The sequence below is a fragment of the Macaca mulatta genome, chromosome 19 (genome assembly GCF_049350105.2).
Source record: "Macaca mulatta isolate MMU2019108-1 chromosome 19, T2T-MMU8v2.0, whole genome shotgun sequence".
Classification (NCBI taxonomy): domain Eukaryota; kingdom Metazoa; phylum Chordata; class Mammalia; order Primates; family Cercopithecidae; genus Macaca; species Macaca mulatta.
Window position 1 is genome coordinate 19,925,230 of NC_133424.1, and position 23,246 is coordinate 19,948,475.

A 23,246-nucleotide genomic window follows, 5' to 3' on the forward strand; every position below is an offset into this window, starting at 1 on the left:
CTGAACTGCATTCCTGGTGTGTGTCTTCAGTGCTATCCCATAGTTGTGCCTGTGTCGGTCCTTCCTGGAGCCCCCCTCCCTCCCCTCTGAGAGGCTGACTTTGCTCACAGCCAAGCATCTTTCAAATGCCTCTTGCTCAGAAGGACTGACCTTGCCCCCCAAGACCCATTCTCCAGTTGAAACTGACTTCTCATGTTATGCTTTGCTGAATATCCTTCCTCTCTGCCTGACCTCTGACTGCCAGCCCTACTTCCGTGTGACATGAGGGGTCCTTGATGGGGCCAGGTCACCTCTGAGCTCTGTTCCTTTCTGAAGCAGCTCCTACCCAAGGGCCTGTGGGGTCTGACTCCAAGTGCCAGCCCCTCCTCTGATGTCAGAAGGGCATGTCCCCTCCTCCCCAGGCACCCTCTGGGGCTCTATAGCTTCCATTCCCCTGGCTGGATTGGAGGGGAGTAAGCCCACCCTCTCAGGCCAAGCAGGCCACCTTCTTGTTACCTGGATACCTGGCAGCCTCTGTTCTCAGGACAACCTGTGGAAACCCCAAAGCCAGTAACCAGGTGCCAGGTGTTTGCCTGAGAATTAATCTTTCTTTTCTTTCTCTTTCAGTGGTTGATATCACAGCAAGTATCCTTTCCGTGTTGGTATGGTTCCTTTTAAGGAATTCTCCACTTAAATAAAAAGAATGTATCAAAGCTTGAATCCCACCTCCCAGCATGCCCTGCGAGTTGAGGCTCTGCCCACAGAGCACCTGGAACATCCCCCATCTGGCCCTTTGCTGCCCCTGGGCGCTGTGCTCCTCTTTGTGCTTCTCTTCATACCTCGCATCCAGCTCCAAGCCCTGCCCTACAGCAAGCTCAAGGTTCACTGGGGGAACAGGAAAACTTGGAATTTCAGGGCAGGCAGGGATGTGCGTGCCCGGCAGACCTCGGCAGGGTAGGAGCCCCAAGCTGTGGCCCTTTCAAACTGACCTTTTTTGCAGTGTCCTACTTCCTTAACTGGACGTCACTAGATCCCGCAGTTCGAAGATGTTAAATTTGAAGCAGCAAGTCTGTTGTCTGAATTGTACTGTCAAGAGGTAAGAACATATTAAGGTTTCTGAAAGTAAAGTGTCTCTCCCTGTTGCTAAGACATGACAGCACATTGGTAAATTGGGGCTCCGGGAGTTGGAATCCCTCCAGCTTTTTTATTTTGAGGCTGGAGTGCATGACACAATCACAGCTCATTGCAGCCTTGAACTCCTGAGCTCAAGTGATCCTCCCACCTCAGCCTCCCAAGTAGCTGGGACTATAGGCGTGCACCACCCATGCCTGGCTAATTTTTTTATTTGTTGTAGAGATGGTCTTGCCCAGGCTGGGCTCAAGCTCCTGGCCTCAAGCAATCCTGCCTCGACTTCCCAAAGTGCCAAAATTATACACAGGAACCACCGTGCCCAGCCCGGTGGCTTTTAACAATCAGATTACTTTCCTACCTCTTATGCCCAAGCCCCAGGGCTTTGGTGGGTAGCCACCTGCTAAGGAGTGCCGGCAGCTTCCTTTTCTATATACTACTGTTGGAGAGATCAGCCTATTCCTCACCTGACAAGTCTGTACAGTTTCCCTTCTTCATCTGGTTCCTAATTTCAATTATAGCTGAAATTTGCCTTCCTCCCACCTCAGAAGGTTGACGAGTAAGGTGGCTTTGGCGGCAGGGAATGTGTGTACTTCACACCCCGATGCCTCTCTCTGGTCTGAGAACATAAAAGGTGGGAACTGGCATCTGATTTGACAGTTTAGAATTTTGAACTGAAAGTACTTTCAGTCCAGTTGAATGAGAAGTTATTTTAAGAGTGATGCAGAAACTTCCCAGCCAGTGAGTCCAATAAAATATCTTTTTTTGCTTTTAATAAAGTAAATTGGCAACCCAAAAAAATCCTTTGGTAAGCATGAACAGGAACTGCCTTCTGGCACCACAGCTGCTGCTAAGGAATCCAGCTTGATTGCCGCCTTCTTACGTTCCCAAACGTAACTATTTCCTTTCAGAATTCCGTCGATGCAGCAAAGCCGCTGCTGCGGAAGGCGATACAGATCTCACAGCAGACCCCGTATTGGCACTGCCGCCTGCTCTTCCAGCTCGCTGTGAGTACTGTGGCCCAGGCACAAGGGTGCCTGGCAGGGACCATGACCCTGGGGCACACCTGCCCCATGTGCAAAGAACAGCAGGGTCCACGATGCGCAGACCCCCTCGGGCTGGCACACGGAGTGGGTGGGGACATAGGAACATTTACTTAACCTGCTCACAAGCCCCCTCCAGCCTCCATCCTTGACAGCATCCCCGGCTTGAGCCTGGCTCTCAACAACGCCCGGGGGTGAGTGGTGGGAGTGCGGGGCTTCCCCGGAGCTGACACTGACAGGGGGCCTGCTGCTTGTTGGGTGTCTTTGGGTTTCTCTCCCTCCCAGCCACTCTCATCTCATCTTTGGCCTGCGCTCATTGAAATCCCAGGAACGTTTCCTGCCAGAGACCCACTGTGGGGTTTTTTTAGGAGCTAGGCTGAGACTCCAGGGGGCTGCCTATCAGGCCACAAATGTCCACGTCAAGCATTGTTTCCCACATGGACCCCTCACTTTTGGGGGCTGCTGGGGTACACCCTCATCCTGGGATCCACACAATTCCTCCTCATGCTCCCTTCGGCACCCCAGATACAGGTGGTGCCCTGGTCTCTGAGCTCCACAGTGCTCGGTTGTTGGGGGACTCTGAATTCGGCCTTCCCAGCTACAGTGGAGAGACCAGCAGGCTCCACCGTGTGGGGCACCACTCCTGTCCTGGGCTCCACCTACACTTCTGCACTGGGGACCCTCAGGCGGGTGCCTGGCCCCCAGCCTCTCTCTTCCATGACCTAGCCTGCCCTCTGGGCCACCACTTAGCCACCTCCCATGACACCCACCTAGGCACGCAGTGTGTTGACCCTGGGTTGGGAGTTCCTCCAGCTGAGTCCCTCACTCCAGGAGGGTCTGGCTGAGAAAAGTACCCACAGGGAAGAGCTCACCCAGCAGCCAGGAGTTCCCAAGGCCCTCCTCCCCCAGGCCTGATGAGAAGCCGAATGCACACACAGTCTCCTTCCATCTCCCCACGCACACTTGTGCACATTAGCAGACAAAGGAGCAGGCCAAGCTGTGAGTCACCACCCCCAGGCCACAGAGTTGGCAGGCGCCATGTGCACGCACACCCAAGGGCCGAGCTCTCCACCATGGCCCCGCAGGTGTCGCCTTGCAGGGTCAAGCCAGGCATGTGCCTCCCTTTCAGCCTGTTCAGGCTTTGACACTTGCCTCTGAGGGAGTCCCTCCTTGTTGTTCCTGGAACACACTGGGGACACCCCACTAAAGACAGACCCCACAGGCACCCACGAAGCACTCAGAACAGCCCTAGGTGCTCTCACAGCCTTGGGGGCTGCGCCATGAGCCTTGACTGCTGGTTCTATGCTCCATTAAGTTTAGACGGTGTCTACTGCAGGCACCATTCAGTTAGATGACATATATACCACAGGCCAACTGGAGCTCTGTACCCAAAGCAATTAGCGTTGATGAGATAATTTGGTTAATTTAGCTCACAACTGACACAGGCAGTTTCATTGACGTGGGGAGGTTTGGTTGTTGGTTAACAAAGCACAAAGGCCAGGTACCGTAAAACTGATGGGTTTGGCAGCAAAGGTCACTGCTCTCTCTCTCCGTTTTAGCAACTGCACACGCTTGAGAAGGACCTGGTGTCGGCCTGTGACCTCCTGGGTGTGGGGGCCGAGTACGCCCGGGTAGTGGGATCTGAGTACACACGGTAGGCACCCACTCCCCTCCTTCCCTCCCGCTCTCTTAACATAGAGGGGGCTTGGCCACCTTGGTCCAGGACAAAGAACAGAAATGGCATTTCAGGCCAAGCACAGTGGCTCACAGTATATTCCCAGCACTTTGGGAGGTCAAGGTGGGAGGATCACTTGATCCCGGGAGTTCAAGACCAACCTGAGGAACATAGTGAAACTCCATCTCCACAAAAAATACAAAAGTTGGGGCCAGGCTTGGTGGCTCACGCCTGTAATCCCAGCACTTTGAGAGGCTGAGGTGGGAGGATCATGAGGTCAAGAGATTGAGACCATCCTGGTCAACATGGTGAAACCCCATTTCTACTAAAAATACAAAAATTAGCTGGGCGTGGTGGCGAGTGCCTGTAATCCCAGGTACTCAGGAGGCTGAGGCAGGAGAATCGCTTGAACCTGGGAGGCAGAGGTTGCAGTGAGCCAAGATCGTGCCACCGTACTCCAGCCTGGTGACAGAGCGAGACTCCGTCTCAAAAAAAAAAAAAAAAAAAAATTGGTCACCATGAGGCACAGGTTTGAGCCTGAAGTTCAGGCACCCAAACTTGCCCACTGGCCCTCACACTGTGTGTCCACCGCCGCATATTTTTTGTAGAGATAGGGTCTCACCATGTTGCCTAGGCTGATCTCGAATTGCTGACCTCAAGTGATCCGCCCACCTTGGCCTCCCAAAGTGTTGGGATTACAGGCGTGAGCCATTGCACCCAGCCCCCTTCTGGGCTTTTCACATGAGTGTGTCTAAGCCATGTAAGAAAAATAAATACAGGCTGGGCGCGGTGGCTCACACCTGTAATCCCAGCACTTTGGGAGGCCGAGGCAGGGGGATCACTTGAGGTCAGGAGTTCGAGACCAGCCTGGCCAACGTGGTGAAACCCCATCTTTACTAAAAACACAAAAATTAACCAGGCATGGTGCCAGGCTCCTGTGGTCCCAGCTGCTCAGGAGGCTGAGGCAGGAGAATCGCTTAAACCCGGAAAGCAGAGGTTGCAGTGAATTGAGATCACACCACTGCACTCCAGCCTGGGCAACAGAACGAGACTCTAAGAAAAAAATAATAAAAATAAATAAAAATAAACACAGGCACAATAGGATAAAACAGAGCAGTCTTGTACGGGGACTATTTACTGTCGTCCACTGAACTGTCCCCCGAGGTGGCATATTAGGTCCTGTGAGCCTTGGGGTAGTCACAGTCATCTCAGGAGGCTCCTGGGCCTTCTGGGACCTGACCCCTGCCTCTTGTTTTGCAGGGCGCTGTTCCTCCTCAGCAAGGGGATGGTAAGTTGAGGCTGGGCATGGCTGGATGCAGCCGGTGTCGTGGAGGTGAGGCAGGACTCCCTGCTCAGACCCCGTCCGCTCTCCATGGCATGGCCCCTCACACGCCCAGACCCTTAGGCATAGTGAGCAGCCTGGAGTGTGAGGCCCAGGCCCTGCTGGGTTCAGGAGGGAAACTCAGGCTCCTGCCGATGGGATTCATGCTGAGGCAGGAGCCTGGTTAGGAGCTGCCTGGGCCGGGGTTTCAGGCTGGCCTTGCCCTCTGGGTTGGAGGCAGTAGTCCCAAGGCAGGTGGGCAGGTGAGCCTGTGCTCCCAGTCCCAGGAGGGCCCCTGCAAGCCCTGTACCCTACACCTGTGTCTCTCCCTCCCCAGCTGCTGCTGATGGAGCGCAAGCTGCAGGAGGTGCACCCGCTGCTGACCCTCTGTGGGCAGATCGTGGAGAACTGGCAGGGGAACCCCATCCAGAAGGAGTCGCTGCGTGTCTTCTTCCTGGTGCTCCAGGTCACTCACTATTTGGATGCCGGGCAGGTGTGTGGCGCCTCTTGGGCGGGCTGCTGGTTGTGACCAGTGGGTGTGGGTGGCACCCAGGCCAATGGGTCTTGGGCTGTGAGGTCACCTGTGTCATTGCCTTACCTTGCCACACAGCAGGGCTGTCTTTCCAGCCCCAGACACACACACTTCTGTCCTGCTCTGCTGCGAGTGCTGGCACCATCGTGCCTGCCTGGTGTGCTGGTGCCTGGGAGCAGGGTCTGTCCTGGCCACCCTGCCTCCCTTTGGGAGTACTATGTGTGACATTGTATACACTCGCTCAGTGTGTGGATGCTCAGAGATTGCAATGACGGTTCAGGGAATCATGAGAATAAACCACAGAGGTGCTGGGGCGGTGCCTGCACACAGCAGATGCCCAACTGGTGTCTGTCTGGCCCCCCTGCTGTGGGATTGAGTAGGGACTGATGTGCCCAGCTGTGTCCGAGACTGGACTCCATGACCCCGCCGTGGGTGGGAAACAGCTGTGTTTGAGCTCCTTGTCTGTGCTTGTGTGACCGTCTCGGCCCTTCAGGGGCTGGGGGCTGCCCTGTGCCCCTCAGACCCACCTATCATGGTGGGCCACAGGCGAGTCTCTCCACAGGGCTTGGTAAGGGGGTTGTCCAGTTCCTCCATCCATACCCATCGTTGCCCATTGGGTGAAGCACTGCACTCGGCGCATAGGGACACAGAGCAGACTGCAGCCGCGCTTCCCTCGGGGTGCTAGGGCCGCAGAGACATCCCTCGGGGCCTCAGGGCGAGATGGACCACAGCGCTTGCCCGACTCCTGGGCCAGGAAGCCACCTCCCACCCCCGCGGAGCACAGCCTCCCCTTGCTGTCTCAGGTCTGGCTGCAGGAAGACCAAGTGCAGCTCCAGCAGGGTCTGGACAGGCCTCTCCTGGGCCTTGGTGTTGGACCCAACACTGGGCAGTGGACAAGCCTCAGTCCCACAGCTGCCCGCCTGGCCGTGCCCCGTGCCCTGAAAGCCTGGCTGATTCATGGGAGTGCGGCAGGGGCGGGTCCATCTTGCAGGAGGTGGCCCTGGCAGAAGGGGAAGGCAGGTGCTCCCTGAAGGAAGGGGCAGGGGTGGCTGGGCTGGGCCCGGCTTCCTGAGAGGCCAGGCTCAGGTGGGTGCTCGGGTGTGGGTGCTGCACAGGTGAAGAGCGTGAAGCCGTGTCTGAAGCAGCTGCAGCAGTGCATCCAGACCATCTCCACGCTGCACGATGATGAGATCCTGCCCAGCAACCCCGCTGACCTCTTCCACTGGCTGCCCAAGGAGCACATGTGTGTGCTTGTCTACCTGGTGCGTCCCCACCAGGGCCCGAGCCAGGGCTGGGGGCGGGGGCGGGGAGAGGGAGAGGGCCCTGGTAACCCCTGCTGTCTGGTCTTGTTGACAGGTGACTGTGATGCACTCCATGCAGGCCGGCTACCTGGAGAAGGCGCAGAAGTACACGGACAAGGCCCTCATGCAGCTGGAGAAGCTCAAGAGTAAGTCAGGCGCTCGACTGGCCACGTGGCCACAGCGCCCCCTGGCGGACAGCCTGGCCAGTCACTGGCTGTTCTGGGGCACAGTGACCGTGTGACCGCAGCACCCAGCCGCCCTACCTAGTGGGTCTCGTCACCCCTAGTTGGTAAATGCTGGTGACCCACGTCGGAGCAGAGCAGACAGGACTGGGGTCAGGGGTACCTCCCTGACTGGTCAGGGCCGTTGTGCCCAATGGTGCTCAGTTGAAACAGGTGGTGGCTGCCTTTCCCAATTATTATCAGTGTTTTGATGGGGACACTCAGGATGACGCCAGGATCAGAACTCAGCCCTCACTGACCACCAGCATGTCCTTTGGAGGTCATGAGTTCTTTCCAGATGTTCAACTGTCTTAATCTATCTAGGGACCTTTGACTAGCACAAACCCAGAGCAGATGTCCCTGGCTGGTGCAGTGTGCCCATTAGTCTGTCTGTTTGCTCCCTCGTGAGTGCTACTGGGGGCGAAGGCATCAGAGCCAAGGCAGCTCAAAGCCTGAGAGGCCTGTGCTTCTCTTTTTCCCATGTGAGGATGGCTGCTTGGGGCTGTCAGGAGGTGGGGCCTGGCCCAGGTCCCCCTACCCCACTGCCTGAGGCTCTGCTGCATGGTCTCATGATCCAGGGTGGTTTCCACATTTCCACATTTCTAGAACCTGCCATGTCCACAAGCTCTTGAGCACGTAGGGTGAGGGTGAGGGTCAGAGCCGACCCCTCTTGGAGCCCTGTGGGAACCAACCTCTGGCTCCAGCTCCGTCTCTTCACCTGGACAGCAAGACACACTCCCTCACTCGGAGGGCGCAGTGGGGACTAGGGGAGATGACGGGGTGGGTGCCTGGCCAGTGTGACTGGAGACAGGAATGAGGTAGGGGAGGCGCCTCCTCTGGCCTCCCCTGCATGCTCACCCCTGACTCTCGCCCATAGTGCTGGACTGCAGCCCCATCCTGTCATCCTTCCAAGTGATCCTGCTGGAGCACATCATCATGTGCCGCCTCGTCACGGGTCACAAGGCCACGGCGCTGCAGGAGGTAAGGCTGCACGCAGGAGGGGTGGGAAGGCCCAGGAGTTTGTTGGGTCTCAGCAGTGTCAGACAAGAGACTGAATTCGCCAAGTGCGGTACTGGCAGGCCAGCCCATCCTGCTGTCTTGCTGTCAGTCAGCGTTTTACAGCCCCACATGGGCACCACTGATAAGAGAATCTCATACAAAAACCAGTGGAGGCTGGGCACAGTGGCTCACGCCTGTCATCCCAGCGCTTTGGGAGGCTGAGGCGGGTGGATCACTTGAGGCCAGGAGTTTGAGTCCAGCCTGGCCAACATGGCAAAACCCCGTCTCTACTGAAAATACAAAACTTAGCCAGTTGTGGTGGCAAGCACCTGTAATCCCAGTTACTTGAGAGGCTGAGGCAGGAAAATCGCTTGAACCTGGCAGGCGGAGTTTGCAGTGAGCCGAGATCGCACCACTGCACTCCAACCTGGGCAACAGAGCGAGACTCCATCTCAAAACAAAAACAAAAACAAAAAAACAACAGACCATGGCCCAAAAGCTTGCACACTGAGGGGATCGCACACATGGTGTCTGGGGATTTGGGGGTCCCTTGACAGTGATTCTTATACCCCACCCTGCCGTTAGGAACACTCTCTACCCCCAGTGCCCACCCTCCTGAGAGGGCATGGAGGCCTTCAGTAGGCTGGAGGTCCTTTACGGCCCAGACACCTGTTGGACAGGGTGGAAGAGGCGAGTAACAGACAAGGGTCCCTGTCCACAATGGGATCCGGGCTGCCCTTTACCCCCATGGTGGACATGTCTGCTGGGGCTTTGTACCCCAGTTTGGGCAGAGGGGACATGGGCTCACCCACCAGCTATGGGGTCTCTCCATTGCTGCTCAGACGCCAGGTCCCAGGTTGCAGTCCTGTGATGGCGGTACACTCTCTCCCGGCAGATCTCCCAGGTCTGCCAGCTGTGCCAGCAGTCCCCCCGGCTCTTCTCCAACCACGCAGCACAGCTGCACACACTGCTGGTGAGTAACTCCTTGACAGCACCCCAGGAGAATCCAGAATGTTCCCAGTAAGTAAGTACCTAACCAGATCCAGAACATTCCCAGTGAAGAACCCCCTGACAGCACCCTAATCAGAATCCAGAATGTTGCCATAGGTAATCATATAACCTCCTCAGGCAGGATCCGGAATGTTTCCAGTGAGCATCTTGTCCCACCCCACACTGGCTTGGGTCTGAAAGGTGGGGACAGTGAGCATATTACCTGCATCGCAGCTGGCTCGGCAGTGAGCCATTATCATACTCCTCCAGGGCAGCCGTGTAGGCCCCGTTTGCACTGCATGTGTCTCTGATCTGAGCCCCCTCCCCAGGGGCCGGCCCTGATGACAACACGTCTTCTTCCAGGGCCTGTACTGTGTCTCCGTCAACTGCATGGACAACGCGGAAGCCCAGTTCACCACAGCCCTGCGGGTAAGGTGCCGGCCCTCCTTGCTGCTCGGGGCGGGCCACACTTCTGAGTAAGGAGTCGGGTGTGGTCTGTGATGAGGACAGCAGTCGCACTAGGTCAGCTATGCAAAGCCGCAGCCCCAGAGGCGATGCACAGTAGTCAGCCCATGCCAGCCTTGGCAGTGACGCACTGTTTATCTGGATAAGGGACAACTATGGGGCCAGGGTCTTCCTGAGCTGACCCCAGGGCAGACGTGAGGGAGAGGTGCGACGTGTCCGTGGACACCACTTCCAGGCCTGAGTGGGAGCTTTTGTGGCAGCCACCCCTAAGGCTGGATTGGCTCAAGTGTCAGCTGACGACTTAGAGCCACCCTGGGTTCAGGGCTCCCATGGGGAGTGGTGGAGCTGGGCCATCTCACAGGTGCTTTTTGGGCAGAGGAGGACTCCTGGTCCTGCTGGGCTGGGGAGGGTGAAGCAGCTCCCCAGGCTTCTGGCCACAGATGGGGAAGAAGGCTAGTGCCACATCCTCACGGAGCGCCCCAGCCCAGGACTGGACCATCATGTCCCCACCTCAGCCTCAATCTCCTCACAGGAAATGGAGGCTGTGGACGCTTTTTTCCCGATGGTTCTAGGAAGGGCCCTGAGGAGAGGTGTCAGGGAGCAGGGGCTGCTCTGTCTGCCACTCGGGCAAGGTCACCGGGGAGTCCTGCGTGCACCCTGACTGTTGGACAGAGTTCCCCTCCTCGGCACCCCACAGGCCTGTGGGTGCTGCCACCCCCGCCACTGGCCTCAGAGGTACACAGGAGCCCTGACGTGCAGACAGCATGCTTGGGAGGGAAGGGCCGACTTGGCACCCACTCCTCCACCTCTTTGCCTCACTCTCCGGACTCTGGCTCACTCTGACTACAGCAGGGCCAGGACCCTCCTTGTGGCCCTGCCATCCTGCCATCTCCGTCTCCGTCTCACTCCCCACAAGTGGTTGCTGTTGCTGGTTTGGTTCCACGTCAGAGTTCCCAAGGCCACATACCCTAAGGAGTCCTCACCCCGGGGCCAAAAGAGAGCCTCTTTTTCATGGCCCACCCAGGAGTGATGGAGCCAGAATGCAACCCCAGCCCCACTAACCCCAAACACACATGCCTCCTGTGGGCCCTCAACAAACATCCCCCACCTTGCTGAGTCTCAGAGCATCTGTGCTTGATTCAGAAGATCCTCTGGGCCTCCTGGGTGTGTGCCAGGAGGGCATCTGTGCAGGTGGGGTCTGTGCTTCCCTGGCTCACTCCACCTCTTGCCCAGCCCCACTAGGAACCAGGGTCTAGGCAGGGCTTGAGCCACATAGATTGGTCCCTCTCTTGACGATCTCCTTTCCCAAGAAGAGCCAGGGACCGTGACCCATCTACCACCTGTCATCAGCAGCATTTCTGGCCTCTGACAGCGTCACCTACCTCTGGAGCGGGGCCTGTGCTGGCCCCCTCTGGGACAACAGCTCCCCTCCTCCCCACTTCCCCCCATGAAGAGTGACCCCTGCCCAGGACCAGCATGTGCCTTGATAGCAGTGGACACCTGGGTCCCCCAGGTTGCTGGCTGTGGCCTGGAGGAAGGGTCCACCAGGTCTTAGTCCTGACAGACAGCGGAAAATGGGCCAAAACCCAACATGTTCTGAGGGTGGGATCAGGGTGGCTGGTTTTCCTCTTCTGTGTTCTCTAACTGCCCCGTGACACAGACGATGATTTTATAATGAGAAGAATTAATAGCTGTGTTACCCTTGAGTTTAGGAGGCAAGGGAAGTGTGTTTGAAATGAAAAAAACAAGTCTTTTCCAAAGTAGTCTCCGTGGAGATTGTGGGTAGCTCTCACACTGCCACATGGATCACAGCGCCCGACCCAGCTCCCTAATGTCCCCACTTCCCATTCCAGCTCACCAACCACCAGGAGCTGTGGGCCTTCATTGTCACCAACCTGGCGAGTGTGTATATACGGGAAGGAAATAGACACCAAGAGGTAGTAGGTGACATGCTTCATGTTCGGTATCCTTTCTCTCTGTTCTCTTCTTTTTGGGGAACCAGGGGGTTGTCCTGGGCACCAGCACATCTCAGCAGACCCCAGGGTGTTCACCTTTTGAGGGATGGGCAGCACCCGACACAGAGGCACACAGGGCATCCCAGAGGTGAATCGGGCTATGGCCGGGAGAGGCCAGGTCTGAGACAAAAACATTCCCATAGCTAGGCCAGGCGCAGTGGCTCACGCCTGTAATCCCAGCACTTTGGGAGGCTGAGGCGGGCGGATCACAAGGTCAGGAGATCGAGACCATCCTGGCTAACACGGTGAAACCCGTCTCTACTAAAAATACAAAAAAATTAGCCGGGCATGGTGGCGGGCACCTGTAACCCCGGGATCCCCACTCAGCCCTGGGATCCCCCTGAGCCCTAGGATCTTCCGTCAGCCCCAGGATTCCCTCCTCAGCCCTGGGATCCCCTCCTCAACCCCGGGATCCCCTCCTCAACCCCAGGATCCCCTCAGCCCCAGGATCCCCTCCTCAGCCCCGGGATCCCCTCCTCAGCCCCAGGATCCCCTCCTCAGCCCCAGGATCCCCTCCTCAGCCCTAAGATCTTCCATCAGTCCTGGGATCCTCTATCAGCCCCAGGATTCCCTCCTCAGCCCTGGGATCCTCTGTCAGCCCCGGGATTCCCTCCTCAGCCCTGGGATCCCCTCCTCAGTCCCGGGATCCCCTCCTCAGCCCTAAGATCTTCCATCAGTCCTGGGATCCTCTGTCAGCCCCAGGACCCCCTCCTCAGCCCCGGGATCCCCTCCTCAGCCCCAGGATCCCCTCCTCAGCCCCAGGATCCCCTCCTCAGCCCCGGGATCCCCTCCTCAGCCCTAAGATCTTCCATCAGTCCTGGGATCCTCTGTCAGCCCCAGGATTCCCTCCTCAGCCCTGGGATCCTCTGTCAGCCCCGGGATTCCCTCCTCAGCCCTGGGATCCCCTCCTCAGTCCCGGGATCCCCTCCTCAGCCCTAAGATCTTCCATCAGTCCTGGGATCCTCTATCAGCCCCAGGATTCCCTCCTCAGCCCTGGGATCCTCTACCAGCCCCGGGATTCCCTCTTCAGCCCTGGGATCCTCTGTCAGCCCTGGGATCCTCTGTCAGCCCTGGGATTCCCTCCTCAGCCCTGGGATTCCCACTCAGCCCCGGGATCCCACTCAGCCCTGGGATCCCCCTCAGCCCTAGGATATCCCTCAGTTCTAGTGTCTCTTTCACCCCTGGGGGTCTAGCTCCAAAGTGTCTCAGGCCAGGTGCTGTGGCTCACGCCTGTAATCCCAACACTTTGGGAAGCCAAGGCAGGAGGATCACTTGAGGTCAGGAGTTCAAGACCATCTTGGGCAACATAGGGAGACCCCTATTTCTACAAAAAGTTTTTTAAAAACCTGGTGTGGGGTTGCCGGCCTGTGGTCCCAACTACTCGGGAGGCTGAGGCAGGAGGATTGCTTGAGCTAGGGAGATTGAGGCTGCAGTGAGCTATGATCGGGCCACTGCACTCCAGCCTGGGCGACAGAGCAAGAACCTGTCTCAAAAGAAAAAGCCCAGCCCTGGCTGGGTCGTCTGATGCCAGATGTGGGCTCGCATTGTTGAGGAGGAGTTTGGCTCCCCTGTGCCTCTGCAGCCAGAGGGCATCTAAATTATCAGGTCACGCCCCCATCCAAGCCTCCTGGGGTCCCTGCACCTCCAGAGAAATCCCACCCACTCACCCCCAGCAGCCCACAGGGCTCACGGGCCCCAGCCTGCCAATCTACGCACTGCCAGGCCAGCCCTTCAGCGCCACTCTGACCATACAAAGGCTTTCTGGACGCCCAGGCCCCTGTCATCTACCACAGGACAGGGTGGCACAGGCAGGGCTGGCTGAGGGCATGAGAGTCTTGCCCCTGGCCCTTCTCACCAGAGGCCGCTCTTGCTGGTCAGTCACCAGGCTCGACCTGGGGGCCATAGTCCCTATGGGGGTGTAGAGAAATCCCCATGCACTGCAGTGTGTCTTGGGGACCTTTCTCCTGTGAAGATGCAGAATGATGCTGACTGGCTCTTCTCCGCCTCCTCCCCTCCTCAGCTCTACAGTCTACTGGAGAGGATCAACCCAGACCACAGCTTCCCTGTCAGGTGAGCCACTCCGGGCACCACTCCACGCATGGCCTAGGCTCCCCATGCTCTTGGGATGGGGCCCCCAACTGCCCCTTGCACCCTGACACCCCACACCCCTCCTCGCAGATAGTCTGCAGCAGGGGTCTCTCAGAAATCCCCTCCAGCTGCCCACCGCTGTTTTGTAAACCACCTTTCTCAAAATCCCCACCCCACGTGACCCTGCACTCTCCCTCCAGCTCACACTGCCTCCGAGCGGCTGCCTTCTACGTGCGTGGGCTCTTCTCCTTCTTCCAGGGACGCTACAACGAGGCCAAGTGAGTGTGGGGCAGGGGGCAGCATGTGGGCCGTGCTCAGGTTAGCCCAGGCCCAGTCCTGCAGGCGTCAGCGTCCTCATTCTCCTTGTCAGGCGATTTCTGCGGGAAACTCTGAAGATGTCCAATGCCGAGGACCTGAACCGGCTCACAGCCTGCTCCCTTGTGCTCCTGGGCCACATCTTCTATGTGCTGGGAAACCACAGGGTGAGTGCCCTGGCCTGGGCCGCTCGCTTGGGTGCCTGTGGGGCTTGGCTGAGGGACAGGAGCTGGCCAGCAGCCTAGGGGTGGCATGGCACTGTTCATCCTATGCCCCTCGAAGAGCACTTCTAGGTGGACACCCTGACTCCCACAGCCTGGGCAGGCAGGGCCAGGGGAGCTGGGCACCCACAGAGGGTGTGGGGGCAGGCAGGAGGCCTGATGGGTGTGGCCTCAGACATCAGGCAGGCAGAGCCCCTGGGCTTGGGGAGCTGAAGCCAGAACCAAAGGAGCTGCCCTGAGCTAGTGGGGATGACGCAGGCACCCCATCCTATGTGTTGACACCCAAGGGGCAGAGAGGTGCCTCCTCTCAGTCAGCCTCCCAAACATTTCATTCTTGCCCAGCATGCATAGTGTCCTCTCAGGGTACAAGTGGCCCTTGGAGTTGGTCCCCACCCAAGGTCAGCTGGTCTCTGGTGGGACTGGCCACCTCAGTCCTTCTTGTCAATTCCTTGCCTGCTCTCACCTTCCTGATCTCACGAGGTCTTGAAGTTTTTTTTTTCTCAGACGGAGTCTCTCTCTGTTGCCCAGGCTGGAGTGCAGTGGTGCAGTCCTGGCTAACGGCAAGCCCCACCTCCCGGGTTCACGCCATTCTCCTGCCTCAGCCTCCCGAGTAGCTGGGACCACAGGCACCTGCCACCACGCCCGGCTAATGTTTTTATATTTTTAGTAGAGAGACGGGATTTCACTGTGTTAGCCAGGATGGTCTCGAACTCCTGACCTTGTGATCCACCTGCCTCGGCCTCTCAAAGTGCTGGGATTACAGGCGTTAGCCACCACGCCCAGCCTGTTTGTTTGTTTGTTTGTTTGTTTTAAGAAGATATTTTGGGCAGGCACAGTGGCTCACGCCTGTAATTCCAGCATTTTGGGAGGCCAAGGCGGGCAGATCACCTGAGGTCAGGAGTTTCAAGACCAGCCTGGCCAACGTAGTGAAACCCCGTCTCTTACTAAAAATACAAAAATTAGTGGGGCGTGGTGGTAGGAGCCTGTAATCCAAGCTACTCGGGAGGCTGAGGCATGAGAATCACTTGAACCCAGGAGAGAGAGGTTGCATTGAACCAAGATCATGCCACTGCACTCCAGCCTGGGCAGCAGAGTGAGACTCTGTCTCAGAAAAAAAAAAAAAGGTATTTTTGTGCCAGGCATGGTGGCTCATGCCTGTAATCCCAGCACTTTGGGAGACCGGGACAGGTAGATCACCTGAGGTCAAGAATTCAACACCAGCTTGGCCAACATGGTGAAACCCCATTTCTACTAAAAATACAAAAATTAGCCAGGCCCGGTGGTGCACATCTGTACTCTCAGCTATTCCAGAGGCTGAGACAGGAGAATTGCTTGAACTCAGGAGGTGGAGAGGTTGCAATGAGCTGAGGTCGTGTCATTGTACTCCATCCAGCCTAGGTGAGAGCAAGACTCCATCTCAAAAAAAAAAAATTTTGGCCAGGCACAGTGGCTCATTGCTTGGATCACTTTGGGAGGCGGATGGGGGAGAATCCCTTGATCCCAGGAGTTCAAGACCACCAGCCTGGGTAACCTAGCTAGACCCTCTTTTTTTTGAGGCCGAGTCTCACTCTGTCACCCAAGTTGGAGTGCAGTGGCACGGTCTCAGCTCAGCTTATGGCAACCTTCGCCCCTTGCAGGGTCAAATGATCCTCCCACCTCAGCCTCCCAAGTAGCTGGGGCCACAGGTGTGTGCCACCACGCTCAGCCATTTTGGTAGAGACCAGGTCTCCATGTTACCCAGACTGGTCTTGAACTCCTGAGCTCAAGTGATCCACCCACTTAAGCCTCCCAAAATGCCAGATTACAGCATGACCCACTGTGCCTGGCCCTAGAGATGGTATCTCTTAAAAAAATAATAATAAGATATTTTCCAGCCAGGCACAGTGACTTGAGCGGCCTGTAATCCCAACACTTTGGGAGGCAGAGGTGGAAGGATCATTTGAACTCAGGAATTCAATATCAGCCTGACCAACATAGTGAGATCCCATCTCTACAAAAACCATACAAAAAAATTAGCCAGTGTGGGAACTCATGCCTGTGGTCCCAGCTAATTGGGAGGCTGAGGTGGGAGGATCACTTGAGTCCAGGAGGTTGAGGCTGCAGTGAGCTGTGATCATGTTACTGTACTCCAGCCTGGACAACACAGTGGGATCCTGTCTCAAAAAAAAAAAGTTGTTATTTTTCTAGATTATAAAATATGACATGTTCATAATTAAAAGGTTGAGAAGTAAAACAAAAAAATAGCATGTCTCTGTCATCCATCCCTTCCCGCTGCCCACCCCTCCCACCTGGAGGTTTTGCTTGTCAGCCTGTTTGGTAATTTTTTTTTTTTTTTTTTTTGAGATGGAGTCTTGCTGTGTTGCCCAGGCTAGAGTGTAGTGGTATAATCTTGGCTCACTGCAACCTCTACCTCCCAGGTTCCATGGATTCTCCTGCCTCAGCCTCCCAAGTAGCTGGGATTATAGTCACACGCCACCACACCTGGCTAATTTTTGTATTTTTAGTAGAGATGGGGTTTCACCACGTTGGCCAGGCTTGTCTCAAACTCCTGACCTCAGGTGATCTGCCCACCTCGGCCTTCCAAAGTGCTGGGATTACAGACGTGAGCCACTAGGTAATTTTATATTTGCCTTTCTCCACACCACTGTATTGGAAGCTTTTTTTTTTTTTTTTTCCCTTAATGGCAGTGAGTGTTTTGAAGCACCATCTACTCTGTAGTTTAACCATTCTCACTGTAGCCATTTCCACAGGATAGATAATGCAGGATGTGTGTCTTGGCTTGTAAAGTTTCACGGGGTCTGAGGGCTCCCTCAGCGTGGATGCTGTTAACAAACCTGGTGCCTGCCCCTGCCCACCGCAACACACACACACAACTGTGTGGTAAGCCTTTGCAGAGGCCAACAAATGGGCCCTACAGCTCAGGCCCTGGTGGGCCTTGGCCTCAGTACTGGGGATGCCACCACCCCGTCAAAACCTGTAGCTGGCTCCTTCTAGAATGTGCTGCCACCCTGCCCTCAGCCTCTGAGCACAGTGAGGGCTGTATGTCCCCATTGGACAGTGCAGATGGCCTTGGGGTATGTCAGATGGGCTCAGGTGAGGGCCCAGGGGCCCAGAAGAGCTTAGGATGAGGCTAGAGTGTCCACACGAGTGGGACACCCCCCAGGATCACTCAAGTCTTCAAAACCAGATTCTGTGGGGTACCCTAAGCTGGCATTGGGAGAACCTACCCAGGAGCGCTGAAGGAGTCTCCTTCCCCAGGCTGCTTTCAGACAGAGGCCCTTGGCTTTCTGCACAGAGGCCAGCCCGGCTCACAATAAGCCAGGCCTAGCGGAAGAGAGCAGTTTTTCTTGCTGTGAGGTGTCAGAAGGGCTTGGTGAATTTTAAAAAGCTCCAAGACCCATCTGGAGCCCACTTTCAAGGTGTGGCTACCGGGCAGCATAGAGTTGTTGGGCTTTGTGTCTCAGGAGGAGCATCTCTGCACTCTGGAGAAGTATTTGGTGGCATCAAAGCCAGTTCTCAGGAGTCGGTTTTGGAGATGTGTCCATCTTGACTTCCCAAGGGCTCCCTGGGCTGCCAGGAGCTATCATCTAGGGAATTCTCCAGGCCTTACCTGAACCCCACATCCAGGCTGACAGGGCTTTGAGTCCTCGGCCCAGACAGGGTCAGCCCAGCACTGCTGGTCGCCATGTAGCCTGTGTAGCACAGGCTCCTGTCCAGTGGCTCCAGGCCCTTGCCATAGTGACAGGGATGGGCATTTATGGGCCCTGATGGCTCTTACTGAGCTCTTCCTGCCACATCCTGAGGACGCTACGGCTGCAACTGGGGTGGCCCTGTGCAGTCAACCAAGCGGGGATTCAGGATTGGAGGATTCCTGCATGCTGGTGCCCCCAAAGCCCCTACGTGTCTGCCGGGGCCTCCCACGAGAGGCAACTCAGTTGTGGAAGACAAACCGGAGGGGCTGCTGCCCCTCTCAGAACCTGGAACCCGGAACCCTAAACAAATCTTCATTTCTGATCAGCCCCCATTGTGGGTCCAGGGCTAACTGCCATCAGTGCTTTTTCTCTGCTTGAAAAGGTAGAAGCCCCCAGAGTTGTCCATTGGCCATGCCCCTGTGAGTAGGTACCTGCAGAGCCAGAAGTGAGGGCAGTTTGTTTTTCAGTGATACTTCAGAGAGGGCCATTTGAGATGGGCTCTGAGGTAAGCATAGAAGTTCACCAGATGCAGAAGGAGGTCACAGCCTGGGCTGGGTTCAGTAGGTTATCCCCACCCCAGCCTGGGCTGGGTTTGGCAAGTGGGGTCCAGGCTCCTCACTCCCTCTTGCTGCTCTTGGTTGACAGGAGAGTAACAACATGGTGGTACCTGCCATGCAGCTCGCCAGCAAGATCCCGGACATGTCGGTACAGCTGTGGTCGTCAGCACTGCTGCGAGGTGAGTGCAATGGCCACCCCTCTTCCCCAGCCCCAGCCTGGCCCTCCCGAGAGATCTAAGGCTGCTGGGCACGTCCTGCTCAGCCTTAGCTCGGACTAGGCCTCCGTGGGCCACAGCCCCAGTTCTAGCATGGGTAGGGGGTGCTCCTCAGGAGACCCTGGTTGAGGGCAGTGGGTGCATTTGTGGCATCCACTTGACTTGGGGTCTGGTTCAGTCTCTACAGGACCCAGAGGGTGAGACTTGGTATCTGGTAGACTTGGGCTGTGAGCCTCGCTTCTTCCCAGAAAGGCAGACAGCAGCCATGCCTATTGGGCAGGGCTGGCCAGCTTGCTCTGGGAGCAGTGCGGGCACTCAGCGAGTATCAGTGCTGTTACTGCAGCTCCCCCATTTCCAGATTACGAAACTGAGGTCCAGAGACTCCCCCAGGGCCCTGGGGAGGTGACAGGAGACGGGGTGCTCTGTGTGCAGTGGGCTGCCTGGGGCTGCTGCCTCAGGATGGGCGTCAGACGTCTGTTTGCCTGAGGGCTAGCCATAGGCTCCCTGGAGTGCTGGCGAGAAGCCTGGCATTGGGCTTTCACTGCCCAACCAGCCCTGTTCTGCCCTATGAGAGCAGCTGGCGCATGGGCTTTGTGATCCCAAGACAGGGCTCAGGGCCAGTGACGTGCCAGGCTCCCAGAGATCCACCGGTTCAGCTGGGACTTGACCTTGGGGCTCCATCTGCACCAAGTGGGAGGGCCTGGGCAGCGACAGGGCAAGGTGGGTCCCCATGTTCATGTCCCACTCTCAGACCTGAATAAAGCCTGTGGGAACGCCATGGACGCCCATGAAGCCGCCCAGATGCACCAGAACTTCTCGCAGCAGCTGCTCCAGGACCACATTGAGGCCTGCAGCCTCCCCGAACACAACCTCATCACGGTACGGGTGTGGGTGTGAGAGGATGGGATCGGGGACCAGCGGGCTCCCCACCTGCAAGAGGAAGGGGGCACCTTGGCTGTATTTCTCTTTGTCCAACAAACCCTAACTCAGCCTCGGAAGTGCCCTCTGATGGGGGAGATGGCCACGGGCACCCCCACCCTAGCAAGGGACACAGGTGCCTCCTTGGGGCCCATTGGACTGGGGTGTGGAGAACAGAGTCCTGGTTGGGTGAGCAGCCCAAGGAGGGCAACATTCCCACCTCCTCTTCCCTGGGAACAGCCCACGGTGCCTGACTCTCATGTCCTCTCTTTCTCACAGTGGACAGACGGTCCACCCCCTGTGCAGTTCCAAGCTCAGAATGGACCCAACACCAGCCTGGCCAGCCTCCTGTGAGGCCTTGATGGGGCCATCCAGCTCCACAGGGCCTGTGCGTCTCCGGCTTCCACCCAGACGGCACTCAAGCCTGCCCCTGAGGCGTGCTTCCTTCCTGACTGTCTCTAGAGCTTCCAAGTTCTGGGAATGTGCGCGGCCAGTCCCTGCCCTCCCAGGAGGGGTGGCAGCCGTTCCCATCTCGCACCAGGACCCCCACTGCAGAGGCTCACAGGTGGCACACAGGCGCTGTCTCTCCAGAGCCATCCTTCAGAGTGGACCTCAGTGCCAGTCGTGCCTCTGCAACTGGGTCACGTCGGCCCAGAGTAGGGTACAGGCCTCCAGCAGGTCCTAATCCTGTGTGCCAGGGCAGGCGGTGCCCCAGGGGCACCATGCCTGACTCTCCATCGCCCAGGCCTTGATGCCGAGCAGGAGTAGAGTGTTTCCTCTGCTCAAGGCAATTTCCAGAGCCCAGACACCCGTTTCTGGCCTGAATTTGGAGGAAAGAAGTAATGGCCCACGTGTGGGACGAAGCACAGATCCCAGCACTTTTCCCAGCTTTCTCTCCAGCGTCGGTCCCTGCAGCAGCCGGGGCCTCTGGTCAGGAACCCTCAGGGACCCAGGAACTCAGCTTCCAAACATCTGCACCTTGACCGGACTCGCCATCCCGCTGTAGGGGTGCAGGTGATTGTAAACACGGGTGTGCATGTGCATGCACACGGGTGTGCGGTGAAGATCTGTGGAGCTGGAGCTGGGAGCTGAGGCTCCTGTTGCACCAGCCACCTTCCCCCATCTTGTGGCTACTGAGGGGCAGGAAGTGGGGGAGTGGGTTTCTCTCCCAAATTTAAGATCACCTCCTCAGCTAGCTTAGAGTGCATGGCACGGGCCCCCCGCCCCCCAGATCTGGAGCCCAGGGACCTTCTTCCTGGCAGATCTGTGGCCTTCCCTGCAAAGGACGTCTGTAGGCTCAGCCTCTTGGTCCCCCACCCTGCCGCCTTGCTTTCCCTGCTGGGTCTCTGGGGCATAGTGTGAAACCCCCACCCTAGCGAGGCCCCAGGGAGTCTCTGCTGGGCCCAGACAGCAGCATTTGGTTGTATCCACTTTTCTTGATAATCAGGAGGTGCCCCAGTGGTCACAGTGTGGCATTGTGAGTTGGGGGGTCAGGGGTCAAGATATCAGCAGCAGGTGTCAGGACTCAGGACACCATCCCCTCCAGCTTCTGGGGCCCAGGAGCCTCTCCCTGCTGCAGGGGGTGGGGGTCCTGCTCGGCAGGGTAGGTGGTGGTTTCAGGTCTTGTCACCCTTGCTTGGTGGAGCTGCCTCTGGGAGCTTCGGCGTCTGTGACTGAAGGGATGCTGGATTGCTCAGGTCAGCTGCTCAGGGCTCCCAGGCTAGGTGTGCCTTAGCCACAGGCAGGGCTGTCAATAACCCCCTTCCTCACTGGCCAGTACCTGACATCAGCACCAGTGACAGGCTGGTCAGAGGGCAGGGCTGGTGAGGGTTTGTCCTAAGAGGACCACCACCATCTCTGGGTCTCCAGGGGGAGAGCCTGGCCCTGTCCTGTGCTACCCGGGGCTGCCCCCAGACCCGTGAGGCCAATAGGAGAGCGTGTGGCACTGACCCACAAGCTGTCCCTGTCCCGTCTTCCTCCTGAGCCATGGCCTCTGCTAGCTCCACCTTGAAGGAGCCCCTCAGATCCTCCCCTACATCACTGAGATGCCACCACTTGTGTCTCCACAATGTGCTCCTGCCTACCTGGGTCCCGCACTGTCTGACCCCTGCACACCACACTCATGTCACCACGGCGTGCATCATGTTCATCCCCATCTATTTATTTAAGCCTTTCTTTGCTTGTAGGGCATTTTGTATGTAGAGCAGTTGAAAACAGAACCTCAGAACTTAACATCTGTCCTGATGTTAAAGTGCTTTTCATGACCACCCCGTTATCTATGTATATGTAAAGTTAAGGATGAGATCTTAAGTTTACAATTAAAAACTCAGTACTCGATATTTAATATTCTACTCGAGCTTTATGGAAGCCAAATCATGTGCGTGTGTGTGTGTGTGCGTGCGTGTGTGCAAGCTTTGAACCTCCTTCCACGGCCGCATCTTCTGATGACACAAAGCTTTTGACAAGGACCTTCTTGTGAGTCACTCAGCGCCTCATAGTGTCTCATTCAATTGCAAGAATAGAGGCCAGACACGGGGGCGCATGCCTGCAATCCCAGCTAACTGGGAGGCTGAGGCAGGAGGATCACTTGAGCCCAGGAGATTGAGGCTGCAGTGAGCATGTTCACGCCACTGCACTCCCGCCTGGGTGATGGTGAGACTTTGTGTCAAAATAAATAAATAAATAAAACGAGTCCCTGAGGACACATCACACAGTCTCCTATAGCTAAGTGTCTAGGAAGAAATAAAAACTCCAGACCCTTCAGTGGATGAGGACAAGGAGGTCGCCGAAAGGCATTCTGTTGACAGATGAACAGCTGAAAGCTGGCCAGACCCTCCTGTATGCCTCTGCCCTTGTCCTGTGGCCTGTGGGTTGTGAGGTCTGACGAGGAAGCCACCTACAGCAGGAAGCGAGGCTGCCGTGTGTCCTTCAGACAGCTGTCTTTCCCCAGCTCTGTCCCTATAGTTGCCTGCCGGTGGGCGAGGGTCCTCTCCCCGGGAGAAGCACTCCCAGCCCCGTTTATCAGAAGCAGGCAGGGAAATTGGAACTGCCACCCAACCGGCATGGTGGCTCAATTTGTTGGTTGCGTTGTCAGTTGTCTATTCTGTTAAGGTTTTTAATAAGTACGTTTGGCATAATGTATTTTAATGGGTTTGTAATATCGTAATGGTTTTAGCAGCCTATAACTTTTCAGCTGGTGCTTTTACTTAGGGAAAAAAAGACAATTTGTAAATACAGAACATTGTTTAAAAGACGTAACCATAGAACATAGCTTCCTGTTTGTGGATTTCGTTTCCTATATATTCAAAGTAAAATGACTTACAGGAGCCATGTGCTGTGTCTTTGTTGTTTCCTCTGTCCCCTTTGTGAGCCATCCCGAAGATGGCTGCCACCCTCCCTGCCATGCCCACAGGGGCCCCCTCTGTGGCAGGGTCTTCAGCATGAGGATGCAGTCCCCAAATCCTGAGCCAGATGACGTGATGGAAGCCTGAGTCCCCATCCCCTCCACTGATCATTTTCCTCCAGCCTGGCCTTTCCTAGAAAGGAAGGAACCCGGTGGCTCAAGCCTGTA

The 23,246-nt window shown here is 56.7% G+C and overlaps 1 protein-coding gene across 12 annotated transcripts in view; it reads left to right on the forward strand.

Annotated features, from left to right (window-relative positions):
* The window catches only part of MAU2 (MAU2 sister chromatid cohesion factor), a 36,611-nt gene extending 13,606 nt beyond the window's left edge, over positions 1-23,005 (forward strand). Inside the window, exons 2-19 of one of the 12 annotated variants that reach the window (XR_001441318.3) lie at positions 607-624; positions 1,010-1,075; positions 2,019-2,114; positions 3,710-3,804; positions 5,086-5,113; positions 5,484-5,639; positions 6,794-6,940; positions 7,035-7,125; positions 8,078-8,181; positions 9,095-9,172; positions 9,553-9,618; positions 11,508-11,617; positions 13,690-13,739; positions 13,958-14,035; positions 14,128-14,239; positions 18,631-18,721; positions 19,509-19,636; positions 19,955-23,005. Coding sequence is in view for 9 of the 12 variants with exons in the window: in XM_077978506.1 (XP_077834632.1) it covers positions 607-624; positions 1,010-1,075; positions 2,019-2,114; positions 3,710-3,804; positions 5,086-5,113; positions 5,484-5,639; positions 6,794-6,940; positions 7,035-7,125; positions 8,078-8,181; positions 9,095-9,172; positions 9,553-9,618; positions 11,508-11,594; positions 13,690-13,739; positions 13,958-14,035; positions 14,128-14,239; positions 18,631-18,721; positions 19,509-19,636; positions 19,962-20,360 (1,890 nt within the window). In the remaining 3 variants the exon portion in view is untranslated. Of the gene's footprint in view, positions 1-606; positions 822-979; positions 1,076-2,018; positions 2,115-3,709; positions 3,805-5,085; positions 5,114-5,483; positions 5,640-6,793; positions 6,941-7,034; positions 7,126-8,077; positions 8,182-9,094; positions 9,173-9,552; positions 9,619-11,507; positions 11,618-13,689; positions 13,740-13,957; positions 14,036-14,127; positions 14,240-18,630; positions 18,722-19,508; positions 19,637-19,954 lie in introns of all 12 variants that reach the window. The other 11 variants (XR_001441317.3, XM_077978510.1, XM_077978511.1 and 8 more) reach the window with 11 other exon arrangements.
* The last annotated feature ends 241 nt before the right edge of the window (positions 23,006-23,246 follow it).